This window comes from Scyliorhinus torazame, chromosome 14, assembly GCF_047496885.1.
Source record: "Scyliorhinus torazame isolate Kashiwa2021f chromosome 14, sScyTor2.1, whole genome shotgun sequence".
Taxonomy (NCBI): Eukaryota; Metazoa; Chordata; class Chondrichthyes; order Carcharhiniformes; family Scyliorhinidae; genus Scyliorhinus; species Scyliorhinus torazame.
This window is the reverse complement of record NC_092720.1, coordinates 17,895,821-17,917,445: the sequence shown is the minus strand read 5'-3', so window position 1 is coordinate 17,917,445 and position 21,625 is coordinate 17,895,821. Positions and strand designations below refer to the sequence as shown.

The 21,625-nt window shown below is 60.4% G+C and overlaps 1 protein-coding gene across 7 annotated transcripts in view; it reads right to left on the bottom strand.

Annotated features, from left to right (window-relative positions):
- Positions 1-238: 238 nt before the first annotated feature.
- gpr160 (G protein-coupled receptor 160) overlaps positions 239-21,625 on the bottom strand; it is a 76,557-nt gene continuing 55,170 nt past the window's right edge. For all 7 annotated transcript variants that reach the window (XM_072473770.1, XM_072473769.1, XM_072473767.1 and 4 more), the window contains one exon: positions 239-2,530. In XM_072473770.1, coding sequence (XP_072329871.1) covers positions 1,413-2,447 — 1,035 coding nt within the window. In that variant the 5' untranslated portion in view covers positions 2,448-2,530 and the 3' untranslated portion in view covers positions 239-1,412. The remainder of the gene's footprint in view (positions 2,531-21,625) is intronic.

Sequence of the window (21,625 nt, the reverse complement as noted above, 5' to 3'; positions counted from 1 at the left end):
TTAATAAAAATTAAGTGTGTTTAAATTTACAAACCTGGTGACTGTAGATATTGGGCAGCCAAAGACCAAAGACGTCGGGTGTTTTCTAAGAAGTCATTGTTAATTTCAATTGTGTTGCGACTCTGGATCAAGTGGGGCTGGAATTGACATTAGCCCAAGAGTGCCATAACCCCTCCTATCACCCAAACTATTAGGAACCCATAAGAGAACATTGTAGCAATTTGTGGAAACTCCGGTATGTTGTTGTATTTGCATCAGTAAAGTGGTTCTTTATTTCTTGAATTGTAGGTGCAGAACTAGAGGACAAAGTACAAAATTAACAAGCATTAAACAAGATTTCTGAGAATAATTAAGTGGTCAATGTATAGACACAACTCCCACTTCATGCTTCATCCATTAAAGACACCAATAAATGCTAGTTAACACTTTAGGAAGAGGATTGAAAGTTCGAGGGATATTGACAGATGATCTAATTTGGGGTCAAGTGTAACCTGCAAGTTCTAGAGCCCCTTAGCACCAATCAAATGTCTAATCAGTAGTAATTGGGCAGGTGTGGGATTTAGGGTTAAGGGTGCAAGAGGTGAAAAATGGTGTTGAAGTCCACAATAGAGCAGACTACCTGGTTGCTTGAAGATGAGATGATTGATGGCCTAAATGACACTTTATTTCATCCCTCCTTGTCTCACAGCCAGATAGGACTGCAGGTTAACGCTGACAATGTCATGCAGTGAGAGATTGGGGCTGCTTTTCATGCCATGGGAGGAGGTGACGGGCAGACATCAGGGATCAAGGTGAGATGAAGGGGAATAGAATATGCAGGTGATGATTTGCCACCCCTGCTTGCAGAACTATCCAAGGACAAACAGATAGCAATACATACATAGCATGAATCATTTTATTTATCATTGCCACCTTCCATCTCACTGCATTAAATAACATTGGAAGAAATGCTGGATTTATTTGCCTGTGCTTCATGTTTAACAGTTAAATGTTTCTGTAATTTCTTCAATTGTAAACAACGGTAAATTTTGCCGTGGATAGAGAATTAAAATCAGTTCGGTAGCCCAAATACACCCAAGAAAATAATCCTAATGGTATTGAAAATCAATAAATTCAAAACAAGAATTGTGATCTTTTTCCCCTGTGAAAGTGCTTCAAAAATATGAAGCCAAAATATATCCTGAAATAAAGCTGACAGGTTGGAGGGACAGAGATCGTTGGATTACTGACCTGAAGTGATAGGTGTGTGAGGAGAGCAAGATTTTTGAAATCCCATTTAATAATTCTGCTCTTGCACAAATCACCAAAATTAATGATAGCTAATGTTCTTGCCAAAGACTAGAAAAAAAGACTAATCAATAGCTAGACTGATGATTACAGTTTGACACTATCAGGAGGATACACAGTTTCCTTCAGGCAATTAGAATGTTTGAATCATTGTCCCCTTTCTCTGGGATCCATCCCACGTTATCTGTAGTGCAATCCTGCTGAAGATGGCAAAACTTCCAATGGCAGAAGCTGTCGGGAAACGAGGAAATGGCATCCTGGGGTATCTCGCCATACTTTAGCCAGTAGACGGCTCCAATGAGGAAGCTATTAATGAAGCAAAACCACGGAACGTTCAAATCCATGTATGCAGGCAGAGGAGACCAGATCAAAACAACGGTCAGCTGAAGCAGAATAAACGGGCTCCAGGTCAAGAGAAAGCACATGGTGACATTAGTCAGGAGTTGTTTCTTGAACGAGTGCGACTGAAGCCAGGCGTTGGAGTGTGAACACAACACCACAATTTCTTCAAGGTAGGAAACCACCTTCAGAGACCTAACAAGGGAGCGCAAACCAGACCAACAATAGACAGTCACAAAAACCACAGTCAGCAGTATCATGACGGACAGAAAGCGACTCTGGAGGCTGATGGCAATCTCGCATTGGAACAAGTAGTAGTAGAGGATTGCCTTTAATGGTGGATGCAGGCTGTGGATACCAAAAACGTAGGCAATGGCTCCAATCCATAACAGCAGGACGGTGAAAATATATAGCATTTTCCGGAAGGTGCTTGCAGGCTTGGGGAGAGCTGGTAAATTTAGGTAATAATCAAGGCCAGACAGGAAGAAGGTGGGAAAATGCAGGACACTGTAAATGCTGGAGAAGATCTGGAGAAGCAGGCAGATATGATGGTTGCCAACTTGAGTTCCAAGAATCATCCGGGTCTTAAAACATGAAACCATTAGCACGTTCACGAACAATGCAATGTCCATCAGGGACAGGGAGATGCAGAAATAGCCAATTAAACTCTGGAGCATGCTTCGTTTTGCAATCAAGATGAGTAAATTGAGGGCCATCTTTGCAAACAGGACAACGAGCAATAAATTTCTGCCATCAATGACCTGGTAGAAGTACAAGTTAATGTCAATCTTTATGCAGTTCTCACAGAAAACAGTCTCCATGTTAGCCTAATCACAAACCATTGCTCATCTTCCAGGGTAAATAATGTGAGAGACGGATCTCTATCTCAATGTGGCCAGGATTTCTGCAAGATTAAAAATGCAAACAAGATTAATTTGTCATACCAACATGAAGCAGTGAAATATCTAGAACATACATACTAACAGATGAAATAGGAGCAGAAGTGAACCATGTGGCCCTTCCAGCTGCTCACAGTCAGTCCCCATCACCAACCCCATCTAAGCCATTTCACCTCTTCGGGAAAGATTACACACAGGCCCAACAAGCAGAAATAGGCCATTCAGCCCCATTTGGGGAGGCAGTGTCATAGTGACATTGTCACTGGACTAATGAATCCAGAGACCCAGAGACATGCTACCTGGGGACCCGGGTTCGAATCCCATCAGGGCAGACGGTGGAATTTGAATTCAATAAAAATCTGGAATTAAAAGTCTAATGAAGACCATGAAACTATCATCGATTGTCAGAAAAACCCATCTGGTTCACGAATACCCCTTCGGGAAGGAAATCTGCCGTCCTTACCTGGTCTGGCCTACACGTGACTCCAGACCCACAGCAATGTGGTTAACTTTTAAATGCCCCCAGGAATGGGAAATAAATGGTGGCTCACGTCGCATGAACAAATAAAAAATGTTTTTCCCACCACTCTTCAGCTCAGTCTATTAGTAAAACGTCCTGTTCCTTTCCTGCTGGTCTGTTTATTGAGCTGCTTTTGATTTTAGCAGCATTGACGTCTGACCTGTACAGCTAAATCATGCAAAATATTCTAACTTCATAAATTATTCAATATTAGCCATTGACTTCCCAAGGGATGATATTATCATTATGCCTTTATAACTTTCAACCTGTTCCGAACCAGATATCCATTAGCAAGACACAAAAATAAAGTAAAATCAACACAGTTCCAACTGGTGGTCTATTCTCCAAGGTCACTATTCTGTATCTAATGGGAAGAAAGTTGAGGTTAATTACTTTTGAACTCAGATATGCACACAGCACAGGAGGCTCTTCAACCCATCAGATAAGTGCCAGCTCTTTAAATGAGTGAGCCAATTCTTCCATCTCTACTTGCGCCCTTGAAATATTTATTCAATTCTTCTTTGGAAGTTACGATTGCGTTTCCTTCCACCTTCCTTAAAAACACACTGTGGGGCTGGATTCTCCGTTTCAGCGGAGCATGTGTGGTCTTTTATGACCAAAACAAATCAGCACGACCTCTCACCGATTCCTGGACCGGTGAGGGGCGAGCACCAGCGGCGGGTGAAACTCCCGCCTCCCACACCGGAAACAGCCAGAGAATGGCCGGGTCCCGGGCCACGCATGCGCACGGCTGATGACCTGCAGCTATCGCGCCATACAACATGATACCGTGCGCAGACCCGACCCGCCATCCGCATCCCCACTGGCCACCCCCCACCAGTCCCCCCAGTCCTCGCAGAAACCCCCCCCCCGGCCAGCGCATCGAATCCCAGCGGAGTGTGGCGTTGCTGGACCCAGTCCGCAGTCGCCACGCCGGGTTCCCGCATGGCGGACACCGCACGTGTCCCGCGCCATCGGGAACTTGGCCCAACGGGGGTGGAGCATCGTGGGAGGGCCTGCCGATAACGCACTTATTGCACCAACAGCGAAGCAACGGCGGACAGTGCACGATGCGTGATGCCATTTCCGAGGGGCCGGAGCATGGCCGTCAAACTGGCGCCGGCTCGATTTGCGTGCTTGAGCCCATTCTCCACCCGATCGCCGAAAACGATTTTGGCATTGGGAAACGGAGAGTCCCGCCCGGTGTGTCCGATCATAATTCCCGGTGTAAAATAAAATTCTCCTCATCAGCTTGGATGTCCCAGGGTCACTCAGCGCCTGGCTTTATGATATGCCTTCAATAAGAACACGACGAGTGATGAATGTAACTGAGGCTTTATTACACTAAACATCTAGCAGGAAGCCTCTGGTCCCGAACTGGGGCGGAGGCGGAGACTAGCCACCTTTGTACATGAGCCCGAGGGGAGGAGCCACAGGCGGAGCCAGCCGGGACAAGCCCAGGCATGTACAACACAACACAATGCAACACAGTGGTTTACCACATTCACCCCCTGTTCAAAAAAAGAGTCCGGCAGGGTGAAGTGGTCTTAAAGGTTAAGTCCACCGTGATCGCCTCAGTCCCGGCTGTGGTGTGGGCACCAGTGTCGAGACCTGCACGTCCGGGAGCGTGTTGTCCTCTTCTTCACCCAGTTGTTGAGTCGGTGAAGGGGAGGGTGTATGGGCGGAGGTGGTGGTAATGGTCGCCGGTAGGCCTGCGGGTGCTAGTTCGTGAGATAGGTGGGCAGGGATGGGGTTGGTGGTGGTGATGGTCGCTGGGGAGCCTGCTGGTGCCAAATCCCGAAGGGAGACGGTGTCCTATAGTGTGCCATGTAGGCATATTGTGGATTGGATTGGAGAATCAGGACTTTCTTGACGAGGGGGTCGGATTTATGGCTCCTCACATGCTTCCCGAGGAGGACGGGCCCTGGGATTGCCAGCCAGGACGGGAGCGAGACCCCGCATGTGGATTTCCTGGTGAAAGCAAACATACACTCGTGAGGAGTCTCGTTGGTGGCTGTACACAGGAGCGACCGGATGGAGTGGAGCGCATTGGAGAGGGCCTCCTGCCAGCGGGAGACTGGGAGGCTCCAAGACTGTAGGGCCAGGAAGACGGCCTTCCAGACCGTCGTGTTCTCCCTCTCTACCTGTCCATTTCCCCGGGGGTTATAGCTGGTCGTCATGCTGGAGGCAGAATTTTGCAAAGTGGCCCTTCTTCCCACAGCCGTTGCAAGTTGCGTTCCATGCAGGGCACCGTTGTCTGGGGTGACTGCTCTGGCCACAAAAGTAGCACCTCGGGCCGGATGATGGTTGTGCCCATGAGGCCCACGAGGGTGCCACGCGGTCGGAGGTATAGGCCTCCATGTTCTGGGAGGCCACCTCCAGCGGTTTGGAGAGTTGCACTGTCTCTGGGAGGACGAGTGTACCCCCTTCTAGTAATCGCTGGCGGATACAATTTGATTTCATGCCCGCGACATAAGCGTCCCTGATCAGCAGCTCTCTCTGCGTGCTGGGTAGCCGATATCGCCCAGCAATCACATTTCCGGCAGAGTACACGCAAGGCACGCAGGAATTCTGCAAGTGATTCCCCCGGACGTTGCAGTCTCGTGGCCAGGAGATGCCTAGCATACACCTCCTAACGGACTTCACGTATTGTCCCCTCAGCAGCATTATTGCCTCCGCATACGAGGGGGTGTCTCTGATGAGAAGAAAGACTTGCGGGCTCACCCGTGCGTGGAGGATTTGCTTCTTCTGGAGGTCTGTGAAGTCTTCGGTGAAGGATGCGAGGTACGCTTTGAAGCAGCTTAGCCAGTGCTCAAAAGTTTCTGTGGAGTCAGCTGCCTGTGGGTCCAGCTCCAGGCGATCAGGCTTGAGTGATGAGTTCATCGTAAAGTTTAGTGTATTAAATTGATACGCCTTCAATAAGCACACGATGAGTGATGAATTGGAGTATTGCGTGCAATTCTGGTCGCTGCATTACAGGAAGGATGTGGAAGCATTGGAAAGGGTGCAGAGGAGATTTACCAGAATGTTGCCTGGTATGGAGGGAAGATCTTATGTGGAAAGGCTGAGGGACTTGAGGCTGTTTTCGTTAGAGAGAAGAAGGTTAAGAGGTGACTTAATTGAGGCATACAAGATGATCAGAGGATTGGATAGGGTGTACAGTGAGAGCCTTTTTCCTCGGATGGTGATGTCCAGCACGAGGGGACATAGCTTTAAATTGAGGGGAGATAGATATAAGACAGATGTCAGAGGTAGGTTCTTTACTCAGAGAGTAGCAAGGGCGTGGAATGCCCTGCCTGCAACAGTAGTGGACTCGCTCCGTAAACATTCAAATGGTCATTGGATAGACATATGGACGATAAGGGAATAGTGTAGATGGGCTTTCGAATGGTTTCACAGGTCGGCGCAACATCGAGGGCCGAAGGGCCTGTACTGCGCTGTAATGTTCTATGTTCTATGAATGTAACAGGCTTTAATACAGTAAACAGCTAGCCTCCTGGCCTCTGGTCCCGAACTGGGGTGGGGGCGGAGACTAGCCACCTTTATACATGAGCCCGAGGGGAGGAGCCACAGGCGGAGCCAGCCGGGACAAGCCCAGGCATGTACAACACAACACAATGCAACACAGTGTTTACCACACCTTATTAGCCAGTGGGCAGCACAGTAGCCTTGTGGATAGCACAATTGCTTCACAGCTCCAGGGTCCCAGGTTCGATTCCAGCTTGGGTCACTGTCTGTGCGGAGTCTGCACATCCTCCCCGTGTGTGCGTGGGTTTCCTCCGGGTGCTCCGGTTTCCTCCCACAGTCCAAAGATGTGCAGGTTAGGTGGATTGGCCATGATAAATTGCCCTTAGTGTCCAAAAAATTGCCCTTAGTGTTGGATGGGGTTACTAGGTTATGGGGATAGGGTGGCGGTGTTGACCTTGGGTAGGGTGCTCTTTCCAAGAGCCGGTGCAGACACGATGGGCCGAATGGCCTCCTTCTGCACTGTAAATTCTATGATAATCTATGATAATCTATTACAGCTTTGGTTCAAACATGGACAGTAACATGGTGGTCTCACAGCACCAGGGACCCGGGTTCAATTTGGCCTTGGGTAACTGCGTGCGTGGACTTTGCGCATTCTCCCAGTGTCTGCATTGGTTTCGTCGGGGTGTCCTGGTTCCAACCCACAGTCTAAAGACATGCTTGTTACGTGGATTGGCCACGCTAAATTGCTCCCGCGAGCAACAGGGTCGTTCCCGATGGCCCCGGGGAAATACTCAGGGAGTCTGGTTGTAATAACTTCATTGAGAATTTGGAGGCAGTTTCGCCAACATTTTGGGTTGAGGGCAGGGTCAAGGGAAATGCCGATTCGGGGGAACCACAGATTTGAGCCAGGGAAATGGGGCAAATTTTCAGAAATGGGAGGAGAAGGGGATTAAGACACTAAAAGATTTGTTTCTTGGGGGTCAGTTTGCAGGATTGAAGGAGCTGGAGGCGAAGTATGGGCTGGAGCAGGGGGAAATGTTTAGATACATGCAGGTTCGAGATTTTGCCAGGAAGGAGATACAGAGCTTCCCAGTGGAGCCGGCCTCCACATTGCTGGAGGAGGTGCTGACGACAGGGGGACTTGGAGAAGGGGGTAGTGCCGGTGGTTTACGGAGCTATTTTGGAAGAGGAGTAGGCACCACTGGAGTCAAAGCAAAGTGGAAGGAAGATTTAGGAGAGATTATGGAGGAGGGGTTCTGGTGAGAGGTGCTCCGGAGAGTGAATGCCTCCACCTCATGCGCGAAGTTGGGGCTGATACAGCTGAAGGTGGTATACAGAGCACACCTCACGAAGGCGAGCTTCAGCCGACTCTTGGAAGGAGTAGAAGATGTGTGTGAACGTTGTGGGGAAGAGACCCTGCAAACCACGTTCATATGTTTTGGTCCTGTCCAAAGTTGGAGGATTACCAGAAGGACGTTTTTAGGGTAATCTCTAAAGTGGTGCACGTGAAACTGGACCCGGGCCCTCAGGAGGCCATATTCGGGGTTTCGGACCAGCCGGGGTTGGAAACGGGTGCGGAGACAGAAATTGTAGCCTTCGCCTCGTTGATCGCCCGAAGGCGGATCCTGGTGGGATGGAGATAAACCTCTCCACCCTGTGCCCTCGCGTGGCGGGGGGACCTGTTGGAATTCTTGACTCGAGAAGATTAAGTATGAACTGAGGGGAGGAATGAAGGGGTTCTACAATTCATGGGCATTATTCATTATGCACTTTCAAGAACTGGATAACATCGAACATTAGTTGGGTGGGTTAGGAGGATTGGGGGGAGGGGGTCTGTATGTGTTAATGATGACTATGGGTGATTCCTGATTCCTTTTTGTTATTTGTTGATGTTAACATGCGGGCAGTTGTTTGGGGGTTGGTGGGAAGGTGGGTTTGATGTTGTTGATATGGGGATTGACATAATATTCGTTACTGCTTATTGTTTATTGTTGGTGGGTGTAAATTTGGGAGAAAATGTGAAAAAGGAGAATAAATTGCTCCCGAGTGTCAGGGATGTGCAGGTTATGTGATGGGGATAGGACGAGGGAGTGGACCTAGCTGGGGTGCTCTTTCAGAGAGTTGGTGCAGACTCGATGGGCAAAATGGTCTCCTTCTGCACTGTAGAAACCTATGAATTTCTTCTATTCTATGAGAAGAGCTGAACTCAGAAGAGAGACCTTGGAACCCTCTTCTGAACTCTTCAACTCAAACTTCATTTTCTCCAGCCAGAGAAAGTCGTACAGGTCCCCCAGCCAGGCCACCACTCCTGGCGGTGTATCCGACCTCCAATTCAACAGGATCCTCCGCCGGGCGATCAAAGAGGTGAAGACCACTACATCGGCCCCCTTCCCCTCCAGCAGTTCCGGCTCCTCGGAGACCCCAAAAATCCCCACCATGGGGTCTGGCCTGATCTCCGCTCCCAAACACCGCCTCCCAAAAGCTCTCCAGCTTTTCGCAGCCCCAGAACATGATTCGCCAGCCCACGCCCACACTTCTCACATCCACTGGTCACGTAAGTCATGCGCACCCTGTGTACCACATTGCACTGAATCAAGTTCATCCTCGCGCAGGAGATTGAGTTCACCCGTCGCATTGCCTCACAGACCCCAACCTTTTCCCCTCCCAACTCCCCCTCTCACTTACGCTTCAGCCTCACCACCTGTGCCTTGCCCTGCTCCCTCAACCACCTGTATATAAGCCCAATCCTACCCTTTCCCAAATAGTCACAGAGCAGCAGTTGCTCCAACAACATGTACTCTGGTAACTGGGGGAACGTCCACAACTCCTTTTGCATGAAATTCCGCACCTGCAAATACCGAAACTCACTGCCCCTCGGCAGCTCAAACCTCCCCCACAGTTCTTCGAATCCCACAAACTTCCCCTCTGAGAACATAGCCCTAACCCGCTCCAGCCCCGCCCCCTCCACTCCCCAACCCGCTCGAGCCCCGCCTCCACTCCACTCACTAACCCGCTCCCGCCCCGCCCCCTCCACTCCCCAACCCGCTCGAGCCCCGCCTCCACTCCACTCCCTAACCCACTCCAGCCCCGCCTCCACTCCACTCCCTAACCCGCTCCAGCCCGACCTCCCTCCACTCCCTAACCCGCTCCAGCACCAGCACTCCCCAACCCGCACTAGCCCCGCCTCCACGCCACTCACTAACCCGTTCCCGCCCCGCCCCCTCCACTCCCTAACCCGCACTAACCCCGCCTCCACGCCACTCACTAACCCGTTCCCGCCCCGCCCCCTCCACTCCCTAACCCGCTCTAACCCCGCCTCCACGCCACTCACTAACCCGTTCCCGCCCCGCCCCCTCCACTCTCTAACCCCGCCTCCACTCCACTCACTAACCCGTTCCCGCCCTGCCCCCTCCACTCCCTAACCCGCTCCAGCCCCGCCTCCACTCCCTAACCCGCTCCAGCCCCGCCTCCACTCCACTCCCTTACCCGCTCCAGCCCCGCCTCCACTCCACTCCCTAACCCGCTCCAGCCCCGCCCCCACTCCACTCCCTAACCCGCTCCAGCCCCGCCTCCACTCCACTCACTAACCCACTCCAGCCCCGCCTCCACTCCACTCCCTAACCCGCTCCAGCCCCGCCTCCACTCCACTCCCTAACCCACTCCAGCCCCGCCTCCACTCCCTAACCCACTCCAGCCCCGGCTCCACTCCACTCCCTAACCCGCTCCAGCCCCACCTCCCTCCACTCCCTAACCCGCTCCAGCCCCAGCACTCCCCAACCCGCTCTAGCCCCGCCTCCACGCCACTCACTAACCCGTTCCCGCTCCGCCCCCTCCACTCCCTAACCCGCTCTAACCCCGCCTCCACGCCACTCACTAACCCGTTCCCGCCCCGCCCCCTCCACTCCCTAACCCGCTCTAGCCCCACCTCCACGCCACTCACTAACCCGTTCCCGCCCCGCCCCCTCCACTCCCTAACCCGCTCTAACCCCGCCTCCACACCACTCACTAACCCGTTCCAGCCCCGCACCCTCCAGTCCCCAACCCGCTCTAGCCCCGCCTCCACTCCACTCCACTCACTAACCCGCTCCAGCCCCGCCTCAACTCCACTCCTTAACCGACTCCAGCCCCGCCTCCACTCCACTCCCTAACCCACTCCAGACCCGCCTCCACTCCACTCCCTAACCCACTCCAGCCCCGCCTCCCTCCACTCCCTAACCCACTCCAGCCCCGCCTCCACTCCACTCCCTAACCAACTCCAGCCCCGCCTCCACTCCACTCCCTAACCAACTCCAGCCCCGCCTCCACTCCACTCCCTAACCAACTCCAGCCCCGCCTCCACTCCACTCCCTAACCCACTCCAGCCCCGCCTCCACTCCACTCCCTAACCAACTCCAGCCCCGCCTCCACTCCACTCCCTAACCCGCTCCAGCCCCACCTCCCTCCACTCCCTAACACGCTCCAGCCCCAGCACTCCCCAACCCGCTCTAGCCCCGCCTCCACGCCACTCACTAACCCGTTCCCGCCCCGCCCCCTCCACTCCCCAACCCGCTAGAGCCCCGCCTCCACTCCACTCACTAACCCGCTCCAGCCCCGCCCCCTCCACTCCCCAACCCGCTCTAGCACCGCCTCCACTCCACTCCCTAACCTGCTCCAGCCCCGCCTCCACTCCCTAACCCGCTCCAGCCCCGCCTCCACTCCACTCACTAACCCGCTCCAGCCCCGCCTCCACTCCACTCCCTAACCCACTCCAGCCCCGCCTCCACTCCACTCCCTAACCCGCTCCAGCCCCGCCTCCACTCCACTCCCTAACCCACTCCAGCCCCGCCTCCACTCCACTCCCTAACTCACTCCAGCCCCGCCTCCACTCCACTCCCTAACCCACTCCAGCCCCGCCTCCTCTCCACTCCCTAACCCGCTCCAGCCCCACCCCCTCCACTCCCTAACCCGCTCCAGCCCCAGCACTCCCCAACCCGCTCTAGCCCCGCCTCCACGCCACTCACTAACCCGTTCCCGCCCCGCCCCCTCCACTCCCTAACCCGCTCTAACCCCGCCTCCACGCCACTCACTAACCCGTTCCCGCCCCGCCCCCTCCACTCCCTAACCCGCTCTAGCCCCGCCTCCACGCCACTCACTAACCCGTTCCTGCCCGGCCCCCTCCACTCCCTAACCTGCTCCAGCCCCGCCTCCACTCCACTCCCTAACCCGCTCCAGCCCCGCCTCCACTCCCTAACCCGCTCCAGCCCCACCTCCCTCCACTCCCTAACACGCTCCAGCCCCAGCACTCCCCAACCCGCTCTAGCCCCGCCTCCACGCCACTCACTAACCCGTTCCCGCCCCGCCCCCTCCACTCCCCAACCCGCTCTAGCACCGCCTCCACTCCACTCCCTAACCCACTCCAGCCCCGCCTCCACTCCACTCCCTAACCCACTCCAGCCCCGCCTCCACTCCACTCCCTAACCCGCTCCAGCCCCACCCCCTCCACTCCCTAACCCACTCCAGCCCCAGCACTCCCCAACCCGCTCTAGCCCCGCCTCCACGCCACTCACTAACCCGTTCCCGCCCCGCCCCCTCCACTCCCTAACCCGCTCTAACCCCGCCTCCACGCCACTCACTAACCCGTTCCCGCCCCGCCCCCTCCACTCCCTAACCCGCTCTAGCCCCGCCTCCACGCCACTCACTAACCCGTTCCTGCCCCACCCCCTCCACTCCCTAACCTGCTCCAGCCCCGCCTCCACTCCACTCACTAACCCGCTCCAGCCCCGCCTCCACTCCACTCCCTAACCCGCTCCAGCCCCGCCTCCACTCGACTCCCTAACCCGCTCCAGCCCCACCTCCCTCCACTCCCTAACACGCTCCAGCCCCAGCACTCCCCAACCCGCTCTAGCCCCGCCTCCACGCCACTCACTAACCCGTTCCCGCCCCGCCCCCTCCACTCCCCAACCCGCTCTAGCACCGCCTCCACTCCACTCCCTAACCTGCTCCAGCCCCGCCTCCACTCCCTAACCCGCTCCAGCCCCGCCTCCACTCCACTTACTAACCCGCTCCAGCCCCGCCTCCACTCCACTCACTAACCCGCTCCAGCCCCGCCTCCACTCCACTCACTAACCCGCTCCAGCCCCGCCTCCACTCCACTCCCTAACCCACTCCAGCCCCGCCTCCACTCCACTCCCTAACCCGCTCCAGACCCGCCTCCACTCCACTCCCTAACCCACTCCAGCGCCGCCTCCACTCCACTTCCGCCCCGCCTCCACTCCACTCCCTAACCCACTCCAGCCCCGCCTCCACTCCACTCCCAAACCCGCTCCAGCCCCACCCCCTCCGCTCCCAAACCCGCTCTAGCCCCGCCTCCACTCCACTCACGAACCCTCTCCAGCCCCGCCTCCACTCCACTCACTAACACGCTCCAGCCCCGCCTCCACTCCACTCCCTAACCCACTCCAGCCCCGCCTCCACTCCACTCCCTAACCCGCTCCAGACCCGCCTCCACTCCACTCCCTAACCCACTCCAGCCCCGCCTCCACTCCACTCCCGCCTCCTCTCCACTCCCTAACCCGCTCCAGCCCCACCTCCCTCCACTCCCTAACCCGCTCCAGCCCCAGCACTCCCCAACCCGCTCTAGCCACGCCTCCACGCCACTCACTTACCCGTTCCCGCCCCGCCCCCTCCACTCCCTAACCCGCTCTAACCCCGCCTCCACGCCACTCACTAACCCGTTCCCGCCCCGCCCCCTCCACTCCCTAACCCGTTCTAGCCCCGCCTCCACGCCACTCATTAACCCGTTCCTGCCCCGCCCCCTCCACTCCCTAACCCGCTCCAGCCCCGCCTCCACTCCACTCCCTAACCCGCTCCAGCCCCACCTCCACTCCACTCCCTAACCCACTCCAGCCCCGCCTCCACTCCACTCCCTAACCCGCTCCAGCCCCGCCCCCTCCACTCCCTAACCTGCTCTAGCCCCACCTCCACTCCACTCACTAACCCGCTCCCGCCCCTCCCCCTCCACTCCCCAAACCGCTCGAGCCCCGCCTCCACTCCCTAACCCGCTCCAGCCCCGCCTCCACTCCACTCACTAACCCGCTCCAGCCCCGCCTCCACTGCCTAACCCGCTCCAGCCCCGCCTCCACTCCACTCCCTAACCCACTCCAGTCCCGCCTCCACTCCACTCCCTAACCCGCTCCAGCCCCGCCTCCACTCCACTCCCTAACCCACTCCAGCCCCGCCTCCACTCCCTAACCCACTCCAGCGCCGCCTCCACTCCACTCCCTAACCCGTTCCAGCCCCACCTCCCTCCACTCCCTAACCCGCTCCAGCCCCAGCACTCCACAACCCGCTCTAGCTCCGCCTCCACGCCACTCACTAACCCGTTCCCGCCCTGCCCCCTCCACTCCCTAACCCGCTCTAGCCCCGCCTCCACGCCACTCACTAACCCGTTCCAGCCCCGCCCCCTCCAGTCCCCAACCCGCTCTAGCCCCGCCTCGACTCCACTCCACTCACTAAACCGCTCCAGCCCCGCCTCCACTCCACTCCCTAACCCGCTCCAGTCCCGCCTCCACTCCACTCCCTAACCCACTCCAGCCCCGCCTCCACTCCACTCCCTAACCCACTCCAGCCCCGCCTCCCTCCACTCCCTAACCCACTCCAGCCCCGCCTCCACTCCACTCCCTAACCCACTCCAGCCCCACCTCCCTCCACTCCCTAACACGCTCCAGCCCCAGCACTCCCCAACCCGCTCTAGCCCCGCCTCCACGCCACTCACTAACCCGCTCCAGACCCGCCCCCTCCACTCCCCAACACGCTCGAGCCCCGCCTCCACTCCACTCACTAACCCACTCCAGCCCCGCCTCCACTCCACTCCCTCACCCGCTCCAGCCCCGCCTCCACTCGCTAACCCGCTCCAGCCCCGCCTCCACTCCACTCCCTAACCCACTCCAGCCCCGCCTCCCTCCACTCCCTAACCCACTCCAGCCCCGCCTCCACTCCACTCCCTAACCCGCTCCAGCCCCGCCTCCACTCCACTCCCCAACCCGCTCGAGCCCCGCCTCCACTCCACTCACTAACCCACTCCAGCCCCGCCTCCACTCCACTCCCTAACCCGCTCCAGCCCCGCCTCCACTCCCTAACCCACTCCAGCCCCGCCTCCACTCCACTCCCTAACCCACTCCAGCCCCGCCTCCACTCCACTCCCTAACCCGCTCCAGCCCCACCTCCCTCCACTCCCTAACCCGCTCCAGCCCCAGCACTCCACAACCCGCTCTAGCCCCGCCTCCACGCCACTCACTAACCCGTTCCCGCCCCGCCCCCTCCACTCCCTAACCCGCTCTAACCCCGCCTCCACTCCACTCACTAACCCACTCCAGCCCCGCCTCTACTCCACTCCCTAACCCGCTCCAGCCCCGCCTCCACTCCCTAACCCGCTCCAGCCCCGCCTCCACTCCACTCACTATCCCTCTCCAGCCCCGCCTCCACTCACTAACCCGCTCCAGCCCCGCCTCCACTCCACTCCCTATCCCACTCCAGCCCCGCCTCCACTCCACTCCCTAACCCGCTCCAGCCCCGCCTCCACTCCACTCCCGAACCCACTCCAGCCCCGCCTCCCTCCACTCCCTAACCCACTCCAGCCCCGCCTCCACTCCACTCCCTAACCCGCTCCAGCCCTGCCTCCACTCCACTCCTCAACCCGCTCGAGCCCCGCCTCCACTCCACTCACTAACCCACTCCAGCCCCGCCTCCACTCCACTCCCTAACCCGCTACAGCCCCGCCTCCACTCCCTAACCCGCTCCAGCCCCGCCTCCACTCCACTCACTAACCCGCTCCAGCCCCGCCTCCACTCCACTCACTAACCCGCTCCAGCCCCGCCTCCACTCCACTCCCTAACCCACTCCAGCCCCGCCTCCACTCCACTCCCTAACCCGCTCCAGCCCCACCTCCCTCCACTCCCTAACCCGCTCCAGCCCCAGCACTCCACAACCCGCTCTAGCCCCGCCTCCACGCCACTCACTAACCCGTTCCCGCCCCGCCCCCTCCACTCCCAAACCCGCTCTAACCCCGCCTCCACGCCACTCACTAACCCGTTCCCGCCCCCTCCACTCCCTAACCCGCTCTAGCCCCGCCTCCACGCCACTCACTAACCCGTTCCTGCCACGCCCCCTCCACTCCCTAACCCGCTCTAGCCCCGCCTCCACTCCACTCCCTAACCCGCTCTAGCCCCACCTCCACTCCACTCCCGAACCCGCTCTAGCCCCACCTCCACTCCACTCACTAACCCGCTCCCGCCCCCTCCACTCCCCAACCCGCTCGAGCCCCGCCTCCACTCCACTCACTAACCCGCTCCAGCCCCGCCCCCTCCACTCCCCAACCCGCTCTAGCCCCGCCTCCACTCACTGACCCGCTCCAACCCGCCTCCACTCACTAACCCGCTCCAGCCCTGCCTCCACTCCACTCACTAACCCGTTCCTGCCCCGCCCCCTCCACTCCCTAACCCGCTCTAGCCCCGCCTCCACTCCACTCCCTAACCCGCTCAAGCCCCACCTCCACTCCACTCACTAACCCGCTCCCGCCCCCTCCACTCCCCAACCCGCTCGAGCCCCGCCTCCACTCCACTCACTTACCCGCTCCAGTCCCGCCCCCTCCACTCCCCAACCCGCTCTAGCCCCGCCTCCACTCACTAACCCACTCCAGCCCCGCCTCCACTCCCTAACCCGCTCCAGCCCTGCCTCCACTCCACTCCCTAACCCACTCCAGCCCCGCCTCCACTCCACTCCCTAACCCACTCCAGCCCCGCCTCCACTCCACTCCCTAATCCGCTCCAGCCCTGCCTCCACTCCACTCACTAACCCGTTCCTGCCCCGGCCCCTCCACTCCCTAACCCGCTCTCGCCCCGCCTCCACTCCACTCCCTAACCCGCTCTAGCCCCACCTCCACTCCACTCACTAACCCGCTCCCGCCCCGCCTCCACTCCCTAACCCGCTCCAGCCCCGCCTCCACTCCTCACTAACCCGCTCCAGTCCCGCCTCCACTCCACTCCCTAACCCGCTCCAGCCCCGCCTCCACTCCACTCCCTAACCCGCTCCAGTCCCGCCTCCACTCCACTCCCTAACCCACTCCAGCCCCGCCACCACTCCACTCCCTAACCCGCTCCAGCCCCGCCTCCACTCCCTAACCCACTCCAGCCCCGCCTCCACTCCGCTCCCTAACCCACTCCAGCCCCGCCTCCACTCCACTCCCTAACCCGCTCCAGCCCCACCTCCCTCCACTCCCTAACACGCTCCAGCCCCAGCACTCCCCAACCCGCTCTAGCCCCGCCTCCACGCCACTCACTAACCCGTTCCCGCCCCGTCCCCTCCACTCCCTAACCCGCTCTAGCCCCGCCTCCACGCCACTCACTAACCCGTTCCCGCCCCGCCCCCTCCACTCCCTAACCCGCTCTAGCCCCGCCTCCACGCCACTCACTAACCCGTTCCTGCCCCGCCCCCTCCACTCCCTAACCCGCTCTAGCCCCGCCTCCACTCCACTCCCTAGCCCGCTCTAGCCCCACCACCACTCCACTCACTAACCCGCTCCCGCCCCGACCCCTCCACTCCCCAACCCGCTCGAGCCCCGCCTCCACTCCCTAACCCGCTCCAGCCCCGCCTCCACTCCACTCACTAACCCGCTCCAGCCCCGCCTCCACTCCACTCCCTAACCCGCTCCAGCCCCGCCTCAACTCCACTCCCTAACCCACTCCAGCCCGCCTCCACTCCACTCCCTAACCCGCTCCAGCCCCGCCCCCTCCACTCCCTAACCCGCTCCAGCTCCACCTCCACTCCACTCACTAACCCGCTCCCGCCCCTCCCCCTCCACTCCCCAACCCGCTCGAGCCCCGCCTCCACTCCACTCACTAACCCGCTCCCGCCCCGCCCCCTCCACTCCTCAACCCGCTCTAACCCCACCTCCACTCCACTCACTAACCCGCTCCAGCCCCGCCTCCACTCCCTAACCCGCTCCAGCCCCGCCTCCACTCCACTCACTAACCCGCTCCAGCCCCGCCTCCACTCCACTCCCTAACCCGCTCCAGCCCCGCCTCCACTCCCTAACCCACTCCAGCCCGCCTCCACTCCTCTCCCTAACACGCTCCAGCCCCGCCTCCACTCCACTCCGTAACCCGCTCCAGCCCCGCCTCCACTCCACTCCCTAACCCACTCCAGCCCCGCCTCCACTCCCTAACCCACTCCAGCGACGCCTCCACTCCACTCCCTAACCCGCTCCAGCCCCACCTCCCTCCACTCCCTAACCCGCTCCAGCCCCAGCACTCCCCAACCCGCTCTAGCCACGCCTCCACGCCACTCACTAACCCGTTCCCGCCCTGGCCCCACCACTCCCTAACCCGCTCTAACCCCGCCTCCACGCCACTCACTAACCCGTTCCAGCCCCGCCCCCTCCACTGCCCAACCCGCTCTAGCCCCGCCTCCACTCCACTCCACTCACTAACCCGCTCCAGCCCCGCCTCCACTCCACTCCCTAACCCGCTCCAGCCCCACCTCCACTCCACTCACTAACCCGCTCCCGCCCCTCCCCCTCCACTCCCCAACCCGCTCGAGCCCCGCCTCCACTCCACTCACTAACCCGCTCCAGCCCCGCCCCCTCCACTCCCCAGCCCGCTCTAACCCCACCTCCACTCCACTCACTAACCCGCTCCAGCCCCGCCTCCACTCCCTAACCCGCTCCAGCCCCGCCTCCACTCCACTCACTAACCCGCTCCAGCCCCGCCTCCACTCCACTCCCTAACCCGCTCCAGCCCCGCCTCCACTCCCTAACCCACTCCAGCCCGCCTCCACTCCTCTCCCTAACACACTCCAGCCCCGCCTCCACTCCACTCCGTAACCCGCTCCAGCCCCGCCTCCACTCCACTCCCTAACCCACTCCAGCCCCGCCTCCACTCCCTAACCCACTCCAGCGACGCCTCCACTCCACTCCCTAACCCGCTCCAGCCCCACCTCCCTCCACTCCCTAACCCGCTCCAGCCCCAGCACTCCCCAACCCGCTCTAGCCCCGCCTCCACGCCACTCACTAACCCGTTCCCGCCCTGCCCCCTCCACTCCCTAACCCGCTCTAACCCCGCCTCCACGCCACTCACTAACCCGTTCCAGCCCCGCCCCTCCACTGCCCAACCCGCTCCAGCCCCGCCTCCACTCCACTCACTAACCCGCTCCAGCCCCGCCTCCACTCCACTCCCTAACCCGCTCCAGCCCCGCCTCCACTCCCTAACCCACTCCAGCCCGCCTCCACTCCTCTCCCTAACACGCTCCAGCCCCGCCTCCACTCCACTCCCTAACCCACTCCAGCGACGCCTCCACTCCACTCCCTAACCCGCTCCAGCCCCACCTCCCTCCACTCCCTAACCCGCTCCAGCCCCAGCACTCCCCAACCCGCTCTAGCCCCGCCTCCACGCCACTCACTAACCCGTTCCCGCCCTGCCCCCTCCACTCCCTAACCCGCTCTAACCCCGCCTCCACGCCACTCACTAACCCGTTCCAGCCCCGCCCCCTCCACTGCCCAACCCGCTCTAGCCCCGCCTCCACTCCACTCCACTCACTAACCCGCTCCAGCCCCGCCTCCACTCCACTCCCTAACCTGCTCCAGCCCCGCCTCCACTCCACTCCCTAACCCACTCCAGCCCCGCTTCCACTCCACTCCCTAACCCACTCCAGCCCCAGCACTCCACAACCCGCTCTAGCCCCGCCTCCACGCCACTCACTAACCCGTTCCCGCCCCGCCCCCTCCACTCCCTAACCCGCTCTAACCCCGCCTCCACGCCACTCACTAACCCATTCCCGCCCCGCCCCCTCCACTCCCTAACCCGCTCTAGCCCCGCCTCCACGCCACTCACTAACCCGTTCCTGCCCCGCCCCCTCCACTCCCTAACCCGCTCTAGCCCCGCCTCCACTCCACTCCCTAACCCGCTCTAGCCCCACCTCCACTCCACTCCCGAACCCGCTCTAGCCCCACCTCCACTCCACTCACTAACCCGCTCCCGCCCCCTCCACTCCCCAACCCGCTCCAGCCCCGCCCCCTCCACTCCCCAACCCGCTCTAGCCCCGCCTCCACTCACTAACCCGCTCCAGCCCCGCCTGCACTCACTAACCCGCTCCAGCCCTGCCTCCACTCCACTCACTAACCCGTTCCTGCCCCGCCCCCTCCACTCCCTAACCCGCTCTAGCCCCGCCTCCACTCCAGTCCCTAACCCGCTCTAGCCCCACCTCCACTCCACTCACTAACCCGCTCCCGCCCCCTCCACTCCCCAACCCGCTCGAGCCCCGCCTCCACTCCACTCACTAACCCGCTCCAGTCCCGCCCCCTCCACTCCCCAACCCGCTCTAGCCCCGCCTCCACTCACTAACCCACTCCAGCCCCGCCTCCACTCCCTAACCCGCTCCAGCCCTGCCTCCACTCCACTCCCTAACCCACTCCAGCCCCGCCTCCACTCCACTCCCTAACCCACTCCAGCCCCGCCTCCACTCCACTCCCTAATCCGCTCCAGCCCTGCCTCCACTCCACTCACTAACCCGTTCCTGCCCCGGCCCCTCCACTCCCTAACCCGCTCTCGCCCCGCCTCCACTCCACTCCCTAACCCGCTCTAGCCCCACCTCCACTCCACTCACTAACCCGCTCCCGCCCCGCCTCCACTCCCTAACCCGCTCCAGCCCCGCCTCCACTCCTCACTAACCCGCTCCAGTCCCGCCTCCACTCCACTCCCTAACCCGCTCCAGCCCCGCCTCCACTCCACTCCCTAACCCGCTCCAGTCCCGCCTCCACTCCACTCCCGAACCCACTCCAGCCCCGCCACCACTCCACTCCCTAACCCGCTCCAGCCCCGCCTCCACTCCCTAACCCACTCCAGCCCCGCCTCCACTCCGCTCCCTAACCCACTCCAGCCCCGCCTCCACTCCACTCCCTAACCCGCTCCAGCCCCACCTCCCTCCACTCCCTAACACGCTCCAGCCCCAGCACTCCCCAACCCGCTCTAGCCCCGCCTCCACGCCACTCACTAACCCGTTCCCGCCCCCTCCACTCCCTAACCCGCTCTAACCCCGCCTCCACGCCACTCACTAACCCGTTCCCGCCCCGCCCCTCCACTCCCTAACCCGCTCTAGCCCCGCCTCCACGCCACTCACTAACCCGTTCCCGCCCCGCCCCCTCCACTCCCTAACCCGCTCTAGCCCCGCCTCCACGCCACTCACTAACCCGTTCCTGCCCCGCCCCCTCCACTCCCTAACCCGCTCTAGCCCCGCCTCCACTCCACTCCCTAGCCCGCTCCCGCCCCGACCCCTCCACTCCCCAACCCGCTCGAGCCCCGCCTCCACTCCCTAACCCGCTCCAGCCCCGCCTCCGCTCCACTCACTAACCCGCTCCAGCCCCGCCTCCACTCCACTCCCTAACCCGCTCCAGCCCCGCCTCAACTCCACTCCCTAACCCACTCCAGCCCCGCCTCCACTCCACTCCCTAACCCGCTCCAGCCCCGCCTCCACTCCACTCCCTAACCCGCTCCAGCCCCGCCTCCACTCCACTCCCTAACCCGCTCCAGCTCCACCTCCACTCCACTCACTAACCCGCTCCCGCCCCTCCCCCTCCACTCCACTCCCTAACCCGCTCTAGCCCCGCCTCCACTCCACTCCCTAACCCGCTCCAGCCCCGCCCCCTCCACTCCCTAACCCGCTCCAGCCCCACCTCCACTCCACTCACTAACCCGCTCCCGCCCCTCCCCCTCCACTCCCCAACCCGCTCGAGCCCCGCCTCCACTCCACTCACTAACCCGCTCCAGCCCCGCCCCCTCCACTCCCCAACCCGCTCTAACCCCACCTCCACTCCACTCACTAACCCGCTCCAGCCCCGCCTCCACTCCCTAACCCGCTCCAGCCCCGCCTCCACTCACTAACCCGCTCCAGCCCCGCCTCCACTCCACTCCCTAACCCGCTCCAGCCCCGCCTCCACTCCCTAACCCACTCCAGCCCGCCTCCACTCCTCTCCCTAACACGCTCCAGCCCCGCCTCCACTCCACTCCGTAACCCGCTCCAGCCCCGCCTCCACTCCACTCCCTAACACGCTCCAGCCCCGCCTCCACTCCCTAACCCACTC